Source organism: Chironomus tepperi, unplaced genomic scaffold (genome assembly GCF_022539635.2).
Source record: "Chironomus tepperi strain 1889 unplaced genomic scaffold, CSIRO-AGI_Ctep_v1 contig_177, whole genome shotgun sequence".
In the NCBI taxonomy this organism is placed as follows: domain Eukaryota; kingdom Metazoa; phylum Arthropoda; class Insecta; order Diptera; family Chironomidae; genus Chironomus; species Chironomus tepperi.
This window is the reverse complement of record NW_027226299.1, coordinates 2,249,632-2,272,518: the sequence shown is the minus strand read 5'-3', so window position 1 is coordinate 2,272,518 and position 22,887 is coordinate 2,249,632. Positions and strand designations below refer to the sequence as shown.

At 31.7% G+C, this 22,887-nt stretch overlaps 2 protein-coding genes and 1 long non-coding RNA gene across 3 annotated transcripts; 1 reads left to right on the top strand and 2 right to left on the bottom strand.

Moving 5' to 3' along the window:
* The first annotated feature begins 1,343 nt into the window (after positions 1–1,343).
* Positions 1,344–3,112, top strand: LOC139089437 (uncharacterized). The gene is made up of 4 exons (XR_011544299.1): positions 1,344–1,998; positions 2,086–2,409; positions 2,822–2,878; positions 2,947–3,112. It is a non-coding gene; the product is annotated as an uncharacterized lncRNA (long non-coding RNA).
* A 3,209-nt stretch (positions 3,113–6,321) lies between these two features.
* On the bottom strand, positions 6,322–7,074 carry Polr2I (RNA polymerase II subunit RpII15). Its single transcript, XM_070638981.1, has 3 exons — positions 6,914–7,074; positions 6,646–6,845; positions 6,322–6,581 (listed from the first exon to the last, which is right to left on the bottom strand). Exons 2-3 carry the CDS (start codon positions 6,831–6,833, stop codon positions 6,392–6,394), a joined length of 378 nt encoding a protein of 125 aa, XP_070495082.1. The 5' UTR covers positions 6,834–6,845; positions 6,914–7,074; the 3' UTR covers positions 6,322–6,391.
* Positions 7,075–9,990: 2,916 nt separating this feature from the next.
* Positions 9,991–22,580, bottom strand: LOC139089315 (zinc finger SWIM domain-containing protein 5-like). The gene is made up of 9 exons (XM_070638808.1): positions 21,446–22,580; positions 20,643–20,746; positions 19,143–19,449; positions 18,043–18,170; positions 13,945–17,762; positions 12,533–13,871; positions 12,362–12,464; positions 12,014–12,217; positions 9,991–11,426 (listed from the first exon to the last, which is right to left on the bottom strand). The coding sequence occupies exons 1-8, from the start codon at positions 21,754–21,756 to the stop codon at positions 12,037–12,039; spliced, it is 6,291 nt and encodes a 2,096-aa protein (XP_070494909.1). The 5' UTR covers positions 21,757–22,580; the 3' UTR covers positions 9,991–11,426; positions 12,014–12,036.
* Between the last annotated feature and the right edge of the window lie 307 nt (positions 22,581–22,887).

Here is a 22,887-nt window from a genome sequence, read left to right as displayed (position 1 = left end):
CTACAAAAATTTTGTATTACTTTACAAGCTTGATGCTCAATCCGCTGTAACCTTTAATACTTCATTTGTTTCCTTTAGCAATTCTCCAACTATAGAGTCAGGCACCTAACTAAACAGACGTGATTTAAAATTCAATAGTTAAAAGGAGGATATCTTTATAGAAAGCTATTAAACTTTAGACTATTAACTACCTTAACAGGTAAATAGCATGCTTTCATGGTAAAGCAATGCTACTGCGGTAGTTAAAAGCAGTCTAGTTGCCTGTTATCGCACCAAAGAGCTTAACTTCCATTTATTCCTCATAAAAGTCAATAATTAATTTAACAGCCAACTAATCACGTCCTGTTTCATTCACAAGGTATGAATTAGTTACATCCACAGCAAAATTTCCATACCAAAGTGAGCAGGCTAATTAAATCAAAGTTCACCAAAAATTAAGCTAATAAAAAAAGGCAGTGAAGGCACAAAGTATAGAAAATTTCGCAAAAAAAAGTCCCAAACATCTGGAAATGAGTATATGCACGCTGTGCATGATTGTAGTTGTGTCGCGAATTTTTATTTCACTTCTTATGTGCGAGGCTGATTAAATTAATAGTCTTAATGAAGTGGAATTTCTTTAAGGCGCGCGCGATTTTATATTTAAAAAACCTTTTTTTTCTCTGTCTTTGCGTGCTGCACAAAATAACCACTAAAATGGCATTTTCTGGTGAAAGTTAAGACTCTATGTCTTGTTAAAAAAGTATATTTTATCATGCTTGATCAAATTCAGCAATCGCTGTTGTCTTGTTGTAATTTCAGCCATAAAACGATCAATTGTGGATATTTTTGCACGCGACAATCCAATCTCCGTTTGTCTCTATCCCTCATTCATTCATTATTGCAGCATATACCTGAATATTTGATTATAAAAATTATTGGTCCTAAAAATATATATCTGCATATATATGTATGTTAAAGAAATCTTATTTAATCGTGTTCGGCCATTTTGGTGAAATGTGAGAAATTACGTTTGTGTGTAAAAAAAATGCGAGAAGTAATCTTTGAAAAAATGATTTTTTTTTCTGTACAACCAGATTTTAAATTCAAATCTCAACAATGATGAGACCAGGGGAATTAAATAATCTATGGACAGATAGTGAAAGACGTGAGGAAGAACAGTAAGTGAAAGAATCGTGGAAAGGTGGAATAAATAAAAATTTCCAATTCAGAACGACAAAATTTAAAATTCTACAACTAAAAAAAAGAAGAAAGTTTGTGACAATTTTTTTTTTGTGCCGAGTGAATCCAAGTGTTGATGATGTGTGAGTGTTCAGCAAAAAAAAGTCAAATTTCAAATATTTTTTCTTCACAAAAGGGCAAACTTCTGTTTGTTGCGGCTGATTCCCTGAGACCCTAACTTGTGACTATTAATTTAAAGTTTCACAAGTATTGGTCTCCGGTATTGACTAGCAATTGACGTTCATCATGTCCCGAGAAGTAAGAAATTGAATCGTGCACAAGCCAAATCTGGATGATCATTAATTTTTTTCTGTATGTGATTATGTGTCTACATAACCTCAACAAGAAAATATAGATTAGAAATTTCTTGCCTGGCTAGTGTAGACCAGCTAGACAGACACTAAACCGATAACAAATGATACAACTGGGTTATCGTACAGGATGATTGTGGTGATCATAAAACATATGTAAAAGTGTAATTAATTGACCAAAAAATGTTGGACTATACAGTGGACATTAAGTACACAGATAAAAAATTGATGTCACATCTGGTGCCATTGTCTTTCTCACACCTTAATACTGGACATCAAATTGACTCAATTTGCATTTACATCGATGCACTTTGGGGAACTGTAAATTGTACAGACATTAAAACCTCCGACCATAAAAAAGAGAAGAAGGCATTGGAAGGAGCTTAACTTTCTCCCATTAATTTCAACTCAAACTGACATTTATCTACCAGAGAACATTTTAGACAAAGATGAATGTCTTGAAACCAATGTAATGTTTATTGCGGTTCCTTTAAAATTTCTAAATTGGAACATTATGTACTGTAAGTTTTTTTCATTTCTGTTCTTTTGTTTTTAGGGATCTCAATCAACTTAATTAAACCTCATTCTGTCAGAACTAAATTCAATTGGTTACATTGTAGCATCTTACAGCACGTTACAAAATGGCGATTACATGGACGCCCATATAAAAATATATGAGTTCATTTGTCTTATAAGAATCCTGTTTGCCAGGCATGATTTACATACAAGCTGTAATGTTTGGATTGTGGAATTACTCATGAATTTTAAATTCAAGTTTGTGGCATTTCATGAGAAAGAAATAAAGAGATACACAGAAGTAGTCACATTGACTGGATGATTATCATGACTTTGTTATTCCAATTGCCTTTTGATCTAGATGGTAAGTATATTTACATACTATCAAAAACAACAAACATTATTGAACTGTATATCTATGCCTGCTGCTGATGGTAATATTGTGATTTAAATTAATGAAATTCCGTTGAAGCTGTAGCCTGTCCATACATGAATTTTGCAAAATCATTTCATGTATCTTTACAATGTTCTGACTTTTTACGCACATCCACTCCCTGTTTTAGAATCAGTAATCACATTTAGTGCTATGATGTCATGGGTCAAATCAATAAGCCTATATTGAATACTTAATGATGATGACTCATGCCATTTCAGCATCTAGATTTAATTAATTATTTTCAATTTAATCACAGCTATGGCTTGTTGAAGTTTCAAGTTAGGAACTCCTTTAATACTTTAATGATAAAATCTGATTTACAGATCTCATCAATTTACAGGTTAGAATCTTTGAGTTTGTCATTTTAGTGCCCATAGGTCCTTATTAGGAATTTAGGGTATGTCTCCTAGTTTGTATAAATTCTCTGTCTACTCTGATTTTTAGCTGACTTTCTTTCAAATTTAGATCTTCCAGTAGATGACAACCAAGCAAATCAAGCTTCAAATTATAAAGCAGTTTCTAGTTCGGTGGTTTTTTGCGCATGGCGACATAAAATTTGTCAAGGTTTCATTGTTTGACTAATTCCGAAAGTGTAACTAATTTCTCAATATTTTGTAATAAAAATTTTTGAGGGCAGTTGATTTTCCATGCTTACATTTTACGCTTTTGAGTCATAAATGTCGGAAGACAAGAAGTATTACTTTACTACTTATTTACTTTACAGGCTGTATAGATCAATTGAGATCCATGACCTCCTATAGAATTCGATTAAAGGTAGCTTCTACAGCTTGTAAGTTCTTGATTCCAAGTGCAATGCTAAATTCTTTCCAAGAGGTCCTTCCTTTATGTACGAATATATGCAACGTGTAGTCATCATCACATGGACAGTGTTAACTAAAGCAAATATTTTGGACTAGATTAGGTTTCGACCGAGAACCACAAGCCTGCTGTTTTCGGCTGTACCTCATAGTTAATCCAACGTTGTCCACGGTCTGCAGACCAGTATTTTTGTTGCACTTTTGGACGACTCCCAGGCAAGATGAACATGAACCAAACATTAATGAAAGCCACAACAGATGCGCATCGAGCATTCATACCTAAATATACCTATCTGACTTGCAGATTCTCTATTTATCTCAAGAAGTATTGTTTTATAAATGTGGTGCATAATAAGAATATAAATTATTGCATTGGTCAACAGATGCTAAAGTCTCAACGATCTACCTATTCCATATATCATTCACAACTTATCCTTATTCTTCTTTCATGAATTATTATTATTTTATATAGTCAATGTAAAGCTAAAGTTTCTTGTAAATGAAGTGAAATAAGAATGAAATTCATTGCTTTCATTATTATTTGTAGTTAGTTGATCGCGGAAATAAATGGGAAATGCTCGTGAAGAGGAAAAATTACATATATTATGTTCTGTATTCATTATTTTGTTTGTTTTTTGTTTTTTTTTCTATATTTCGGGTTCATTAAACTTTTAATGTGCATTTATGTATTTTTGCAATGCACAAACACAGCTGCATTATTTCCATTTCACTTTCTCTCCTCCTCATTCGCGTTATGTATTTTATTTTGGATGTATTTATGTAGTTATGAAAATAAATAATTTTAATGCACTTTATGTACTTAAATTTATGCGCATATGTACTACATAAGTTCCATAAAACATAATTTTGTTTTCTTTCCTTCATTTACCCATTTTTTTTTGTTTTCTGTTCTGTGCTGTCGTTCTTCCTGCTGCTGCTTTCTGGTGATTTTTATTTGATGCCAATTTTCTACGAAAAATGGACGGTGACGCTGTTTATGTACATGGTTCGTCAGTATATGTTGTATTAATACGGTAGGGTGTCCATTGAAGATATTGATTTATCCAGCATTATTGATTGTAATGTCGTAAGCATCCCTGTCAGATCGACAGCCTCCTATGTAATGATTGAGGTGCGATTCAAACTCATGTACTCAGAAAAGAGTAATACAGATTTCCAGTCTGTTGTGGAATCACTCGGCCACCGAAGCTTTACTCGATTGAGATGAATCTTGACTGAAAATCATAGCTGGATGAACAGCTTAAGAGTTAAGTATTAAACATTATAAGTAGCATGTTATGCGTCTTAGGAATGATTGAGATGTTCATCGCATAACTGATGACTTCAATTATTATAATCATAATGTATATTACAGAATATGTTTGAAAAATTGTTAAATAAATTAAATTTTTGACAGCATTAAGGTCTTTCATTTTTTTCCAATTTAATGACTTTTTTAGTTACAAAGATGCAAAAAATTAAAACTTTTTTTCAGCTACAAAGATGCAAAAATTCAAAATTTTCAGAAATTGATGCAGAATTTCAAAAATTGGCAGTTAATAATTGAAAATCATTGAAATTCATTCAATTCAAACCCGAAATGTGATGAACAGCTTCAGACACAACAATCTAAGAGATGCTATGGATCACAACACGCCATGAATTAAGTAAACATCGTTCATCATTTTGACAAAGAAATTATCCAAGAAACAGCAACAAAGTAAAATTAAGACGCAATAAAATGAAGCAAAAATTTTAAAATTAAAACCGTTAAGAACAAATAAAAGCCATATGCTGTTTAATACAGCACATAAAATAAATCTACAAGGTTTGTAAATAAAAATTTTAATGAACGACTTAGTCAATTTCAGTTCAATGTACGCCAATTTACAATATCATCAATTTACGATCTGAAACAAAAATTCGAATCAAAATTTACAACCAAAGCAGAGCAGATGGACACCCCAAAACATGAACGTTAATTTATATATATTTTCGGGTTTAAAGGTTTATTGCACTTTTGTGCAACCTTTTTTCATTCCTTCTTTCTTTTCATTTTCAATTCTCTTAAGTCTTATTTTTGTGGAATTAAAAAAAATCGCCGTTTTGTGCATCATGCAGTTCTTATTTTGATGCAGCATAAAAATAATAATGCAGCATGATAAAGAAAGGAAAAGAAAAGAGCAGAAAAAAATCGTGAAATGTTGAAAACGAGTTTCGTTGTTTTGTGTTTTCACTTTTTATCTGTTCGCTTGATTTCCTCCTTAATTCCTCTTCTTATTAAGTCGTTGTTTCACAAAAAAAATTATAAAGACCTAACATACACATGAATGCATTTATTTAAATGCATTGACCAGTTACTTTCTTTCAGATAAATTTCCCATTTTTTACAGTTCCCTATTCATATTCATGTAATTTGGAAAGGTAAGTGAACAATAGAGGCACACTGGCATGACATTTGCATAAGATTTTCTATAGATTTGCATATTTCTGTAGAGAAATTGTGAAATGAGGGAACTTTTTTTGATTCATTATGCTGACGAACATGTGTTATAATTTCTCTGATCTTTCTTCCTTCCTTTATTCTCGTTTATACCCGCGAAATTACACAATGCAATTTTTTTGCAACCCTTTCTTGTCACATCTTTCTACGAGAATTTGCATATTTATGATATCGTTAAAACAGTTGTTCAGCAAAGGAGCCTCTTGTTTTGGTAAAAGTAGTTATTTTCACGTGATATTCTTCTTATTCATTTACTGTATGATGCCAATTAGTTGTGATCAACATGCTCATGTCGATCTTATTCACAATCAATCAAAGCTTTTATTATCGTTTAAAGCAGAGCTTTTTTAACGGTTAAAGCAATGCTTTTAGAAATATTGGATTGAGCTTTTCTGTGAACGCGGCTGAATATTCATCATGATTCAAATTTTACAATACCGTTAAATTTCAAATAATAATTAACCGTTTTGGCTGAAAAATAAAACAATTTTTAATTCACGTAAGTAATGACAAACTATAATTAAGAGTTAATCGACATTCGTAAATTTTATTGAAATAATAGCAAAAAGATCAAATTTATAATGGTTGTTCATTCTGTCCATCGATGGCTGCAATTTTGATTTGTACATACATAGTAAAGTCTCATTTCTTCTTCAGCACGTCGTGTTTGAGCTTGGAAAAATACAGCTTCACGATGTCCACATTTCGGACATGGATGTTCCTCAGTTCTTGGCAATGTTGGATCGGAAATAACATCCGGTACGATGTGCGTTAATTCGCTAAAATAATAATTTCATAACATTAGTAATCTCACTTATAATGAACTATAGTGAATGTACTCACTCAATTTCGTGCATAATTTTGTTGACATAAATGCAATAGCTTTCAGTTTCTGTCTTATAATCACAATTTCGGCAAGCGTACAGAAGAATTTTATTGTCTTTGTCCTCTTTTGGATATAACATATTGTTGCATTCTTGACAGAACTTGATTCCAACGAATCCCAACTCATTATCATAGGCTTTCTCCATTGTTATTTAGTTCTAAAAGTCATAATTAAGTTTAATAATTAAAAGTTTGTTCTAGAAATTTCACAAATTTCATTTCTCACCGATTTATTGTTGCTTGAGACTTTCTTTTGAATTTTTCTGATGGATCTTTCCTTACTGGATGATTTTTAAGTTTTACCGCTCTTTATAGTCTTTCTGGTATCCTAAAGTTTAATTAATTTAAGAAATGTGGGAAACTTTTGAGTGTAAACAAGATTCAAATGTGCAATGTTGCCAGATTTATTCAGGTAAGCGAATTCATTTAAATTTTTAAAAACCGTTATTGAATTCGCCGTTTTGAAATTTGATCGTTACGCTCGTTACGTTCATTCGTAAAATTAGCACATGGTGACTCAATTCTGAAATAATAGAAAATCTGCTAAAAATTGAGAAAAAGAACAAAGTTTAAAATTTTTCAATGATTTTTATTACTTAAAGTTAAATTTGAGAAAACTATTCCAATTTGTTTTGCATTTTCATATTTTTGTTTAATTTCATTTCATTTCATTCAATTTCATCTAATATTTGATTAATTTCTAAAAATTTTATTAATAATTCTATTCATTTCTCATCATTTTGATGACAAATTTTGCATTACTTCATTTCACTTTTTTTATTATAATCATTACTATTCCTCTTATATGAACGGAAATTAATCGAATTGGCACATAATTTGCAATAGAGTTGCGTGTAATCCACAACATGAGATATCCAATAATTTTGTATCATTTTTTTGTCTGCGTGTATAGTACGATATGGCTGTTAAAAGTTCCTTAATGTCATATTTCCAGTTCCCATCAAAATGAATTGAAAGCAAAATCTTTTTTTATAAGAGAATTTTTCATTAATTTTAATTTAATTAATTTGTTTTCATGTAAAAAATCACCACACATTAATTAATGTAATGTGAAAAGTTCATGCGAAACTAAAGTATTTTTTTAATAAACAAAAAATTTTGATTGAAACATAAAAAGAGAATGTAAACTTAAAATCATCGTATAACGTGAATAAATTGTACTAAAAAATTAAAATAATTAATGAAAATAATAGTCAGTCATATAACACATAATCCATCGAATTTGAAATTTTTTCTTTATCTAAAAATTATCTACTTAGTGTTAATAAATCATAAGTATATTTACTGGAAGTACCGAAATAATAGTGAAATATTTTTTTTTTTTGCATTTGCTTTTCCTATTCAATCATTCATACAATTAGCAAGTAGCAATGTTTTTGAGAGATCCTCAATCATTAACTTAAATTTAAAATTCTTTCTTTTAGCAAGAACATTTTTTTCTTTATAAAATGTAAATTAAACGCTTCAAGCATCAATGCGCAAATTTGTGAGTCGTGCAAGGTTGTTGCTGTGAGGATTCGTGAGAACCTTTTTGAGTTTTAGAATTGATTAGACGGTAATTTTAAGGATTTTGGAAGGAATTAGACGTCTATAATCAAGTTTTAATTTAGAGAATACCACTTTTGTTATAACGTCCTCTTGAGATTTGAATAATATTTATTTAACTTAGTTGCAAGCCCCTTTTTATATAAAATATTCAAATCTCAAATGAACGTTATAAAAACAATGATGGATATTTCAAACAAAATTAAAGTTCCAGTCACCCTCTCAACAGTCACGAATTGCACAACATAAAATCACCTAAAATTTGTTATCTATATAAAACCTAAGCAGAGAAAATATTCATTCACATTAGTTTTTCATTTCATTTCTTACAGAACTATACTAATTAATTAGCATATTTAATTAAATAGTAGAAAAAGTAGTTTTCATTTAATACTGAGTTATACCTCATTTTAAAAAATTTCTTTTAGCGCTTTCCTAATTAATTTTACTTTTCATTTCTTATTAATTAAGCTTCCTGATCATTTTTCCATTTCATTTGTTTTTCTTTCTTCTTATTTGAGAGAAAATTACTAAATTTATTTCCATTTTGTTTTTGTCATTAATTAAAGAATCGCTAACAAATAATAATAACTAATTAATTGGTAAATAAAAAAGTTAAAACAATAAAGTTCTTTTCAGATCGCAAACTGTTTATGAACATCCCATTCAGTCAGAGAGGTAGCTCCTGTCTTGAAGTGTGTGGTGGATGCTTTGAGGCAGAATTGAGTGATTGGATGGATTTTGACATTCGCAGGGGAAATTCAAAATATTTTAAATCTAATCTTAGAATTTTAATCCCGAGATTTAAATCCTAAGATTAGTCAAATTTTAACCCTGAGAAAGCCACAAATCCAATTCCCATCAACTCTACCTTGAAGCATGGTAGTGAATTTTTCAGCATAGACTTTTTGTAATAACTGAAGCAAGTTATCGCGTGTTGCAACTCATTTAAGTCCATAATTGGGAGCTAATTCCTACAATTTATCCGTTTTTAAGCTGGAAATAGCAAGCAAACCCACAATTATGATCTCAAATGTATATCAGCATGTACTTGAATGCTATAATTAACAAATAAACAAGCAAATGAGAACAATATATATAAATTTGATAAGCATATATTGCCGTCAATTTACCCTCATTTCTATAGACAGTTTCAAGCTTCAGCAATGGCTATTGTTTGCATATATTATTATTGAGTGCTTAATTTATATTAAATTCTTATTATTTATGCTTATTGTGAACTTCTTTTTAATCTATTGGAAATTTTTGTCTGTCTGTGAATTATTTATTATTATTTATTTATATAAAAAATTAGATTCACTTAACAAAAATAATTTAATCTATTGTAATAATCTTTGAGTTCATCTTTCTTTTGTTGTTTTATTGTTTAATTTAATTAATATTAATTAATTTATATATTTTTGGTTTCAGATTTGCTGTGGTTTTTAATTATTGGTTTATGGACTTGTATTGTTGTCTATTTTTTTTAAATTATTGTTGTTTTATTCTTGTTTTGAGGAAATGATTTGTTGAATTAGCACTATTGGCAATGGTATGTGGAGGTCCTGAATCTGTCACATCTGATTGACAAGAGTGCTATTCAGCAGTTTAGGCTATTGATTGGGGATTGGAGTTGCATTGAAGGTTTGCTTTTTAGTGATTACTGGATGTTGGATTAGAAATCATTGATTGGATCTGAGTTTTAAGTTGAATTTAAATTTTTTAAATTTTGAAACATCCAACACCTCAATAATCATCAGTTCCTCAACATCTTCAATGCTTACATTAACTCCAATCCCCTCTATTGTTGTATGCTGCATATTCTTTTCAAATTTTTGGTTTTTAAGTTTATTGCAATTTCTTTTAAACGAAAAAGTATTAAAAATTTTGATTTGCGGTAATCCAATTGAATCGAAACTTGAACAAAAAATTTTCGATCAACAAAAATTTTTCTTCCATCATCTTCAGATATTTTGCACATAAAATTACCTTGAGAATGTAAAATAATAAAATAAAAAAATTAAATTCTTAATAATTTTTATGACCTTCTTTGTGATTATTTCTTTTATATCATTTTTTCTCCTTGTCGTTACAATATGTATTGTGGAATGAATATGCGGTTATAAAGTATTATTATTTCTTGCTGTATATATGCGGATCTATATGTATAATAATATTATTTAATATTATTTCATTTTTTATGAGATCAAAATTACAAATTATCATATTATTGTGATTATATACTTTTCTCATCATTCTATCTTCCTCCTTCATGCGCTTTCAACTTCTCTTTTGATTATGCATAAAGTTCTTTGTGATCAAATTAGAGATGTGTGAAAAATTAATTAAAACTTTGTGGAGGAATTGAAGATTTTGCTTTGTTGGATGATTTTAAAGAGTTCTTTTCTGCTTCCTATGGATCTTAGGTAATAGGATTGATGATTAACTACATGATTGCATCAATATTTTATGGTAAAATTTCAAAAAGTTAAGAAATAATTCAAAAATTTTTGAAAATTTGATTTTAATCCTAAGATTAAAATTTAAATCCGCAGATTAGGATTAAATAAACAGATTTCAAGTTCATCCAATTAGGTAAATTGAAATCCCATGACTCAGAATCATCATCCACTTAAGCAAAACTCACCATCCCCCATCTTATTGTATCATCATCATCATGAATCGTCATTGTTGTAATACAGAAAGTCAAAAAAGGTAAGGAAATTTATAATCATGAGAAACAAAAAAAGGAATATAAAGAATTTAATGAAAGATCAAGAAGTCATAAAAGTTTCCATCGAAAAGTTATAAAGTGTCTCTTAAAGATCAATAATAAAAGAATAACATCGAAATAAGTTCTTTTTTGTTAACGAAACAAAAGAAAAAGAATCAAATGTAATAAAAATTGAAAATATGAGAGGTGAAGAATCACTAAAAGTAAGTTCTTGGATCTTCTTGTTCCTCTTTGTTCTCTAATATATATTTGTAATAATAATAAAAGAATTAACTAGAGAAAGGGAATCATGATTTTTCTTCATATGTATATGCTTTTTTATAAAGTGTGTCATAAATGGTTAGTCATTGCTCCATAAATCTCTATTTCTATCTACTCTTATGATGAATAATGGAGCCAAAAAAATCGCTAAAATAATTTTTCTTGTCAAATTTAAGTCCTGGAAATATAAAATAAAGAGAGAAGAGAACGAAAAGAGAATTTTATCATTAATCTGACTCCATAAATCAGTTGTTGATATTTTATGAGATGCATGGACAATTTCATACGATTGTGGATGGTCGACTGTATATCTTGAAATAAGTAAGCTGTCGTAATTTGAGTTTAAATTGAAAATCTCTTGCATTTATATTTAAGATCCAGTAAAATCGATTTTAAGTAACAGGATCTTAAGGCTATCAATTTATCGACTAATCTTTCGATAGCAGACACTTAGTCATGAATCACAAAACAGAAAAATTTCAGAATTAAATTTTATGATTTCAAATTGTTAAAACCCGTTATAATTTGAATTTTAAAGTGTCGTTAAATGTTAGTCAAGGACTAACAGAAAAGCAACCAGCGAGATGAGATCGACAACATAAAGATTAGATTATTACGGTAATATCCACATTTTTACATTCTCCCATAAAGGTAATAATGTATAGTAAAGATCGTGTATAAAAATTACCCAATCTCGTATTTTTTAATGAACTTGCAGCTATCGTTTGAAATTATCCATAAATGCAGTAAATAAGCTTTACTTACCACTACCAGTGGACTCTTAAATTTCAGTAAAATCTCTGACGAACTTGACGAACGAGCTTCTTCTTGCCCTTATAGGCAATCGTTATATTCTCAATGAGCCGTGAAAAATGTGCTGGACCATCACGAGCAAGTACAAATGTATCGCGCGCTTTACTCAAGAAATCAATAAAATCGCCATAATGACGCGGTGAAATGTGAGATAATCTATAAATATATCAAAAATAGAGAGTGGAAAGATGGATGTAGAAGAACAGCGGCAGCAGCAACAAGAAGGAAAGAAGAGAAAAAAAGTAAATAAATAAATTGTGAAGGCATTTAAAAATGTTTTATGGAAAATCGAAAATTTACCTCGAATGTGTAGTATTTACATAAGCAGAAATGGCAGCTTCCAATAGCTGATTTAATGGTTCACGATCGTAACTTAATTTATGGCAAGACCTCATATTATTGCCTATAAATAAATAACCGTAATAATAAAGTTTAATTGCTATAATTAGTCAATGTTAATTCAACTCATACCTCTGTGATGTCCATTAAAGTGTGACATTCCGGGATTCGGTACACTACAACGTCTTAAAATATCTGACAAAACTGTTGCACATTGGACATTCTTAACAACAATTGGAATCATTTTTGATAATTCAGCCTTTCCTAATGTATGCGATAATGCACATGCCCAATGAATGTCATTGATTGCTGGATGTGTGTCTTGATTGTATGCCAAGTGAACATTTTTCATTGCCAATATTGCAAGATTATATGCTCGAACCGGAAATCCTCGATGCTCCATATATCTAGCAATTGTAAAGAGCTGACTACTCGTCATTATATGATTGGCAGCATCAATCACAATATGATATGCTGTCTCGAAAGCCATTGGATCATTCTCGCATAATGTTAATGCATTAAGTGCACAATTTGGTGGATCTTTTGTGGCACATTGTAATGCTAGTGTTCTAGCACATGTCGATAATTCCTCTTGTTGCTTTATATTCAAGTTAAGTCTCATGATTGTAGAATGTGACATGATTGTTGTTGCAACTGGACCCGTTGCCTCTGTAGGTGTAAATAATTCATACCAATTTTGCATAATTGATAATGTTGCTTCTAGTCCAAGCTGTGTTGAACATGTTACAAGCCACCGTACCATTTCTCGCCTACGCCAGTTTAAGCATGTTCGAGTCATTCGCATGACTTGCAAACCTAATTCAAATGCAACTTCTAGCAATGTATGAGAACGTGGGCCATTTTCTGGTGTTGCAAACCGGAATGCATCTTGTGCCAATTTAAAGAGGTGTGTTGAGCTGTGAATATTTTGTCGTGCATTTTCAAGGACTGCTGACAATCTAACTTTGTCGCCTTTGCTTGCACTTAGCATAGTTGAGCTTAAAGAGCACTGTTGACTTTCTAAATGCCCTAAAGTCCACCAACGTGCATAAGGCGATGATGGTGACGATGGACCATCAGCAGAACTATTACTGCTAGAATTTTCAAATATTGGGAATCTCATTGCTCTCAGTCCGATTTTAAATGCAAGATCTGGATGTTGATTTAACAATGATGCAAAGAGAAATCTAGCAAGTGTATGCATTGGAACTGATTCTGGATGTATTGACTCTCCAAAACCACTTGTCGGCCCACCATCCATCATTTGTGTACTCAAATTCTTAATTATTTCAACGAGTAACTGATCGAGATCGACATTACGTAAGCGTGCAATCAATTGATCTTGTTGTTTACATATCAAGTGTTGGGAATATAAACCTTGTGGCATTATACGTTGCTTTCCCAAAGCTAATATTGCTGCTTCAAATGCTAATGAGAGGAATGTTTCATTTGGATCTTTCGAGCCTGGGACCTGTGGATTATAAATTATTATATTTTGACATTAGAATGTATTTATGAATATGTAAAAGCTAACAAGGACATACCTGGATATGTTTGTATTTTGGTGCGATAATATTCGAGTCTTCGACGCCATTTAGTCGAACTACATCAGCTTGTGTGATACAAGCTTCAGTCAAGCAATCGAAAATGCATGCAACGGCATCCAGTGGAAATTCAATTTCACATCCAACGGAACAATCGAGGCATTTTGATACACACGATGGATTCTTCTTATTATTGCTATTATATGGAACAAGTGCTGAGGATGATGATGAAGATGATGCACTAGATGAACTAGCTAATGTAACAATTCCCTTTGATGTCGACGCACCATAATTAATAATATTATATTTGGCTTGTTCGGCAGCCTTAGTTTCAGCACTAATTGTTGGCTGTTGAGGAATTGGTGGCACTTGTAATTTGATTGGTTGAGTTGGTTTTGATTCCGATGCTTTACAATTCTTACATAAAGTGACAGGTTGTTGTTGTTGTTGCTGTTGTTGTTGAATTTGTGGAATTGAAGGTGGCATCATTGGTGGAATTTGAGGTGGGGGAGGTGGTTGATGCATTGGTGGTGGTGGAATCATTTGTTGTGGATTTTGATTCTTTAATAAACAATTGCTTCTCATACAACCATTACAAAATGATGAGCCGGATGGACCAGGCATTGGTGGTGGATATTTACTCATATAATCATATTTTGAAGGCATTGGTGCTGCTGTACTACAATGTGGTCTTTGATAATAGTGATGTGATGAATGATGCTTTTCAGGCGGTGGAACAATAGAACAGCACATACTTTTGATGCACGGTCTCTTTGGATGCATTTGACATTGACCATTCATTGGATTTGCAGAGCATGGTGGCGGTGCTGGTAGATTCTTATGACATTCATAATACTTGTTACTACTCGAGCTAGGATGTTGATACATATTTGATGGGCCAGGCATATTTGGCATTCTTTGTTGATGTGGATGATGTGAAGATGATGGTTGAGATGAAGGGGGCATTTGTGGAGGCGTTGGTGGCATTGGTTGGGGTAAATGGTGTGGAATATTATGTCGATTACTCGAATTTGCATAATGACACATTGGTTGACAATTGCTATTGCTAGGTCCGGGCTGTACATTTTTCATGTAATAGCTTTGACTCGATTGATGATGGTGATTATGCAAATGTTGATTTTGCTGTTGTTGCTGCTGCTGCTGTTGATGTTGTTGCTGGGGTGGTGTAAAATGGCACATACATTGAGATGTCATTAATTTTCTGGGTGGGGGTGGTGGCATTTCATGAATTTCGTTATAAGGCTTCACAGGAGCTCCATTAGTCGAACAAGATGATGATGATGCTGATGATGACGAGCTACTTGAAGGATTGTTACTATTACAACTATTATTACTATTATTATTATTAGAAGAATGCTTTGGTATAGTTGGATATGGTGGTGGATAGCAATTATTTGTTTTTGAAGTACTTGGTTGTTGTTGTTGTTGCTGTTGAAGAGGATTTGGAGCAGTCATTTTGCTACAGTTTTCTGTAGATGATGATGATTGTTCTGGTGCTACAGAATTGTCATTGGATATATCATTACTATTTTCTGGATTATTATTGGTACATTTATGGCAATCATTTGGATTCTCATTATTTGGCATAGAAGTCTTACTTGATGATGATGCAGATGAGGCAGAGATGCAAGGATTTGAAGAGAATGAGGATGTATATGTCGAGGATTTATGAATTGTAAATTCAAAAAGTTTATTTAATTGACAGTCTTTACATTTCGAATTATTGCAATCAGATATAGCGGAAGTGCTACTTGTCGATGGCATTCCTGAATTGGAACTGGATGACGATGAGCTGGATGTTCCAGCAATTGGTTGAGGTTTTGATGTTAAAGATGATTGTGATGATGATGATGATGACGACGAAGAGGGCGGTGCAGCAATTGCAGGTGTTTGCTTGCGATATTTATGCCATAGGAGTTGAGCATCTTGCTGAACTTGTTTCATCGTGCGAACAACGCTCACACTTAAACGCAAAGCCGCATCAATATGTCCATGTGACCTCAAACTGTCGATTCGTGCAGCGCACATTGACATTGATTCATACCATAGAGGCTGACCGTTTGCATTAAAATTAGATTTTGATGATGTATTATTTGCATTGACCATTTTACTAGAACCCGCAATTTGTACAGAATTCTCGCTCGCTAATGAATATGTGTCACTCGCAAGTATTAACTTTAAATGCTTATTATCCCATGTCATGTTGACAGCATCGAGTGCTTTATGGAAAATTGTTCGCGGTACTTTTGTTGTGGTTTTCGCGACCGATGATCCATTGTTTAATTTCAATTTTTTATTTGGTTTATCGCCAGCATCATTGGCTGGTCGATTTTTCTTCATTTTCTTTTGCTCCTCACTTACGTCATCTTGTGCCTGATTTTGCGCAACCTCATCATTCTGCAAGGCATCAATTTGCATTTCTTGTGCTGGCTCATGTGGATTTAATGCATCTTCTTCAGTCTTTAATTCAGCTAAATGCTCGTCATGTTCTTCATGATGTACTACTACGTGATGTCCGTCAATGTAATTTAAATTGTCCATTTTAAGAATTTCCTTTTGATCTGGTAAAAATTCATCATCGAAATCCTCAAGACCCTTGTCATCCTTATTTCTATCTAAATTATTAATGTTTTCAAGTATCTCATGCTCTTCTCTTATCTGATCCTCATCCATTGATTCACGACTACTATCGTCATTATCACGCAATGCTGGAAGTTCAAATTTGAAGCAATCTTCATCTGGAATTGGACCTTCTTGTGGATCTCTTGCATTGTCCAATGATAAATCATTCATTACAGCATTCTCTTCTTCCTCTATGAAATTATTGATTCGTTCAATCAGTCGATCATTATCGTCTTTTGGTACTTCATATAAATTTTCAACTGGCACATCCATCAGACCATGTTGGTCTTGATTTTCCACATCCATATTTCGCGGCTCATTATTCTCTTCCATCTCCTCATCTGATTCACTTTCCGAGTCTGAATCAGATGATGATGATGTCGAATCGTCATAATTATTATTGGCTGGATTTAAATAACCACGATTCTGATTTTCATTATTTTGTGGATTATCATAATAACGCTGATTGTAATTATTTTGTGCTTGTTGTTGCTGCTGATATTGATGATAAAGCGCATTACGTTGATTATTTTCTCGGAAAAATCTATTCCTTTCATATTCACGTTCGCGTTGTGAACGAAGTCGATGACTCTCCCTTGTTGGGGGTCTAAAATCTGGATCTTCTTGAGGACACACATCAATCTTCGACCATGATTCTAACAACTCTTTCCAGTTGTTCCGCTCCCCTTGTGTCGATCGTGGATTTAAAACTATGCACACCCACAAAGATCCGAGCTGATCCCACAGCTGTCGACACTTTTCAGTCATTGGAGTGCCATGACTCTTCCACAATACTAATCGTGGATCATTTAGGAATTGTTCTGTGATGAGTGTCAACATTCTAGCTCCATTTGAGTCCTGAGCTCGTAACATTTCACGAACTTTTCCAAATAAGCAATTTAGCTGTTTATTGCTATTATAGTAGCTTCCTTGACCCAAATAACTTCGAACTACTTCACATACTTGTGCCTCATCTAAATGCCATGAATTCTCATCATCTTTTGATGCACCTGCTGTCGGATCTGGTGCACCACATATTGAGTTTATTTCGGTTTTTTGTCGCAAAATCTCATCAGCAAGTTTCTGTGCTGTTGGTAAGACTTCTGTGTAATGTTCAGCAATCAAGTACTGCACAAACTTTTGTAATTGCTGACGATTCATTTGCAACAAAGTTTCTGTATAATTTTTTGTTAGTCAAGTAAAGGAAAAATAGTAAATTATGCAATCAATAAACATAAAGTTGTTTGGTCTTATAAATCAGTGGGAGGTCCATGGTTTGAATAATGATTCAAAAAATTATTTTCATAGATTAATCATAGAGGATTTAAAAAATAACTTAAAATTGCCGTTATGGAAATTATTTGAATTTATTTTGATAGAATAATTAATCAAATGTAAATTATTCAAACCGAGGACTCCCCAGTATATTTTATGCACATATGCAAGTTAACATACCCGAAATGGGAACTCGCAATTTAACACTAGTCGCATTTCTGATACGATATAGTGCTAACGCCACAACATGATGACACCAAAAAATATCTTTTGTATCACAACTGCATTTTACTGAAGTAATTTTGCATCTGTTTAAATTTAATAAATAAAGAGAAGAAGTATAAAAAAGTATTCAAAATGAGATATAAAGTAAGAAAAATGTTTCCATATTATTATAATTTATGATAATAGCACTTCGACCCCTTTCTTTATTTATCAGTCATACGTATAACTGCCACATGCGTATATCAACAACAACTTTCAGCCTCTACACTCTTTTTCAAATTTTATCGCTACGTGTGTGTATGCGTGTATCTTATGCATATACAAGAGAATTAGCCGGGCAGGATGACAATTGATAAAAAACAAAAAATAGATTTTAAATTATAGTGGAAAGAAATTACCATAGCGCATTGCTATTACGCAGGATTGATCGATAAAACAAGAGAGTTTTTTTGTGTGAATATTTGAACATATCTCCCTGATTTTGCATTAATTAAGCATTCTTGTATGTAGGAAATGTAGCTTCGACAACTTTTTTTTAAATAAAATTATCAAATCAATTTGATATCTATCATGAATATCTAGCATGCCCTACTTTCTAAGTTGTCAACGATTTTTGAGTATTAACAAAAAATACATCCAGACAGACATCCAGTCACAACACAAAACACACAATTCCCATCAAGAATGAGATAGGAAAATGTTAAAATGCACACATATGGCAGATAATTTAACGAATACACCGAAAAGGCTAATCTAACATCAAGTAAGGGCGAATATTATCGCATCAAAGTGGAATATGGGGATCGTTCGTAAGTAACGTACAGCAGGTGGGACACCTTGCAAACACTTATTTTAGTTGTCCTTATGTTGACAGCTGATGATCACACATAGTGATCAAAAGGTGAAAATTTCGATGAACGTCATTAAGGAATGTCCGCATATTAAGTATCGTTAATTAAAGAATTTCTTTTTCTGCTTAACACCACCTGTTTAGCGTCTCATTCACACACATTTACGAAATTTACATATCATTATTGAATGAAGAAGAAACGTACCTGTCAAAACTAACGGACACTTTGTATTTTTTATTCTCCTCGCCAGTAAATTGAACATTTGTATCATTATTGATACTTCTTTCATATACACCAGCATTAACATTATTATTATTTCCATTATTTGGATTTTGATGTAAAACGTTGATATTATTATGAGGCGGATATTGTGGAAGCAATGGCACAGGTCCATGATGATTATTGTGATTATTTTGTGTAGATGAAGATGTATTAGATGATGATCTTGATGACTTATTTGCATCTGACAGTATCGGTGGAAATGTCCAAACCTCACCACTCAAATGAAATCCTTTGTTTTCCAATACGAATTTAAATAAATTAAAATGGAACAAAGACACAAAGATAAAGATTAAAATTGAATTAATAAAGAAAAAGTTCTCATTCTGGTAATTATCTGAGATATATACATAGATTTATATCTGCCATACCAAAATAAAAAGGATAAAACTCAATTATGAATTCACAAAGAGACTGTACGAGTGAGAGAGCAACTGTAAAATCTTTTTTTTTAGATTATTTTTCTAATGAACGGAATTCACAATGAACCCCCTTCAGAGGTTTCATTCCGTTTCTTTTGCTTCATCATCATGTTCGGGGATAAAATAAAATAAAATGAAATAAAAAGAGCCAAATGCGAAGAGAGAAGAAAAAAAAATTTTCCATATTTTTTTTTATTTTACCCCCTAGTCCCATTAATCAATTACACATTCTCCTAGGTCTCTCTGGTAGATATTATGTAAATGAGTATGGTATGGCAAAAAAATATATATCTATGCTCTACACATGTAGAAGAAGGAATAAACATAGATATGCACACACAACAATCAGAATATGAAATCGGTTGAAACTTCATGGTTGATTAATAGATTTTTGACCTGGAATATAATTGGGGTTTGAGATATTTTTTTATTGTTTCCTTGAGCAATGATTTGAAGATTTTTTTTGTGTTCTAAGAAATCATATTATTGGCTTCTCCTTTTACTTTCTTTGTTATGTGAAGCCTCTCAATTTCTACTTGAATAAATGTGATCATCATAGCTCACTGTCTGTATTATTCTACATTTAATCAATAATTTGAGATTATAAAAGAAAAAAAACTTTTGTATGGCTTTGAAACTCTGCATTTGAAAGGTTTTGTATTTCTGCATTTGAATGGTTTTGAAATTCTAATTATTATCAATAATTTGAAATTTGATAGAAACTCTGCCTTTGAAAGGTTTTAGATTTCCTTTGTATGGTTTTTCATTCAAAACTACATTTGTAAGGTTTTAGGACTCTACATTTGAAAGGTTTCGCAAAACTTTTTATTGTTCAAACACGGCGTGATTGTTTGACAATTTAAAACAATACTAAAGAACACGTGTAGCCATAAAAAAATATTCCCACAGACCAACCAGTCAATTCCGCAATTTTTCAATCAACTTCACATCCTGCACGAAAGAGTAAAAAAATATTATCAAGTATTGTATGATGTTCACGTACCAACTTGCAGAACATTTTCGACACAATTGCTTTCCAACAATTTTAATCCTTTGCTGAAACTCAAACTTTGTGAATCGGATGCATTGAATGATGATGATGATGCCCTGTGTATTGAATAAATAATTACAATAAAAATTATCATAATGAATGAAGATTTGGGGTTTTCTACAGAATCATCATCACAATTTTTCTTTTCATTTCTCTTTCTTTTCTTTCATTATATATCTTCTTTGCTCAATCTCTTTTTACTTTATACTTTATATTTTTTTTATTATTATTCCTCTTTCTTAAGCCGAAAAAAAAGTAAGTGAGTATACATGATGAGGAATGAGGAACACACGGGAAAAAAATAAAAAAATAAATAAAGTAAGACAAAAAATAAAGAAAAGAAGTGCTGTTCTGTGTATACACATATATGTATGTTTTTTAAGTTTTGGATAGATGTACACATATCGCATATGTTTGGTTTATTAGTGCGGAGAAGAAAGAAAAAACCACTTGAGACGAGAACGAAATGGAAAATACGAGAGAGAGAATTAAAAAAATAAAACACGGAGATGCGAAGGAACCAAAAAAAAAAAAACAGACAGATATATTAAAACTATTAAACACCTGTCATTATATTAGTGCATAGAATGGATTCATATGTCTATCGATCCCGTCTATAATATAATATATAAAATGGAAGAGAATGATGATGATTCCGGATAATTATGGATTAATGATTATCGTCCAACCAACAAACAAAAAAAAAATAAAAGAAGGAAGAAGTCTGCACACATGAACATATCTTCCACCCTTACCTAGAGAGCGACGAGTACATTTGTATGTCACGTTCATCGCGTGGAAATGAATAGAAAATAATTTTCTGCTGTACAGGCTCTGGTATGCGATCATATTTCTCTTCAACTCTTTGAAATGGCTCATTTTCAGCAACGATTCTCGCTGAAATATCCAGCAAGGAGTCAGGAGTTATTTGTAATGTCGATAATGACAGTGATGAATTTGAGACATTATTCGATAATTGTAATTCATCGGATGTGTTGTTATTGCTGTTGTTCAGTCCATAGTTGTTGCTATAATTTCGTGAACCACTCATGAACTCATCACTCATTGTAATAGAATTTCCGATGAATAATCAAAGACCTTTGATTGTGACTCAAACTTATAATTCTTGGAAATTTATTTTTTTGGAAACTAGCCGTGCTAGTTTTAAATATGAATGAAATTTAATCAAAATATTTTATTTGACTTGCTGTTTTTTTTTGTTCCTCTCATTTATTGCACAGCACACACAAAACACACTTGAAAATGTAAATTGAAGCAATTTACAATAAATTTTCTAAAATATTCATATATTTAAAACCATTTTTATTTGTTTAAAAATTCAAAGTTGCCTTCTCTCTTCATTTTTTCGTTTCTACTGCCTGTATTCACTTTATATTTTCTGCCTCTCGACTCATAATAAAATCATAAAAAAGGCCCATTAATTTTTTTTTTCTTTCGTTTTCCTTCTTTTACTCTCTTGTGCACATATAAAATTATACAAAGACACCACACACTAAACTTATGTTTAATTTATTTAACACTTTTTTATACTAAATGTACTACCCGAATTTATTCTAATCGAAATATTATGAATCTATTGATTTTTTCATGCAATAAAAATTCACTCCATCCATTGCACTTTATTGAGGATTAATTATTTAAATTAGGCAAATTTTTCGTCCATTTTTGAAGAAATGGAATTTATAGCATTTTTCCTATTTTAAACATATTTAGTCACTTTACTTCATTGTTTTATGCATTCTTAGACCATTAGGCACACATTTGTGCTATTTTTGAGTCTTTAAATCCTATTTATCCGAGTTTTTTCAATAATTTTTCACAGAATATTAATGTTCAGTTGTAATTTATCACTTTATTTATTTTTTATTGATGTTGTAGCGAGTGACTCGATTCGGGACATACCCACTTCTAATAGTCCACATTCTATACCTCATTTCTTCGCTTTTTTCTATGAAATGGTACTGGATTTTCTTTAACTTTGCATTTTTGCACAACATAATTCATTGATAAAGTTCTTAGGTTAACAATTATTTGCACTTTTCATTCATAATTTCCCTCCCAAAAGTAACCAATGACTGTCCCAAATAACTGCTACTAACCCGTATCTATTCAGTAACTTAGTTCATTTCAGTTCGGTTCTTTTGAACTCTTCTTAGATTTTTGTTCATTTCAATTT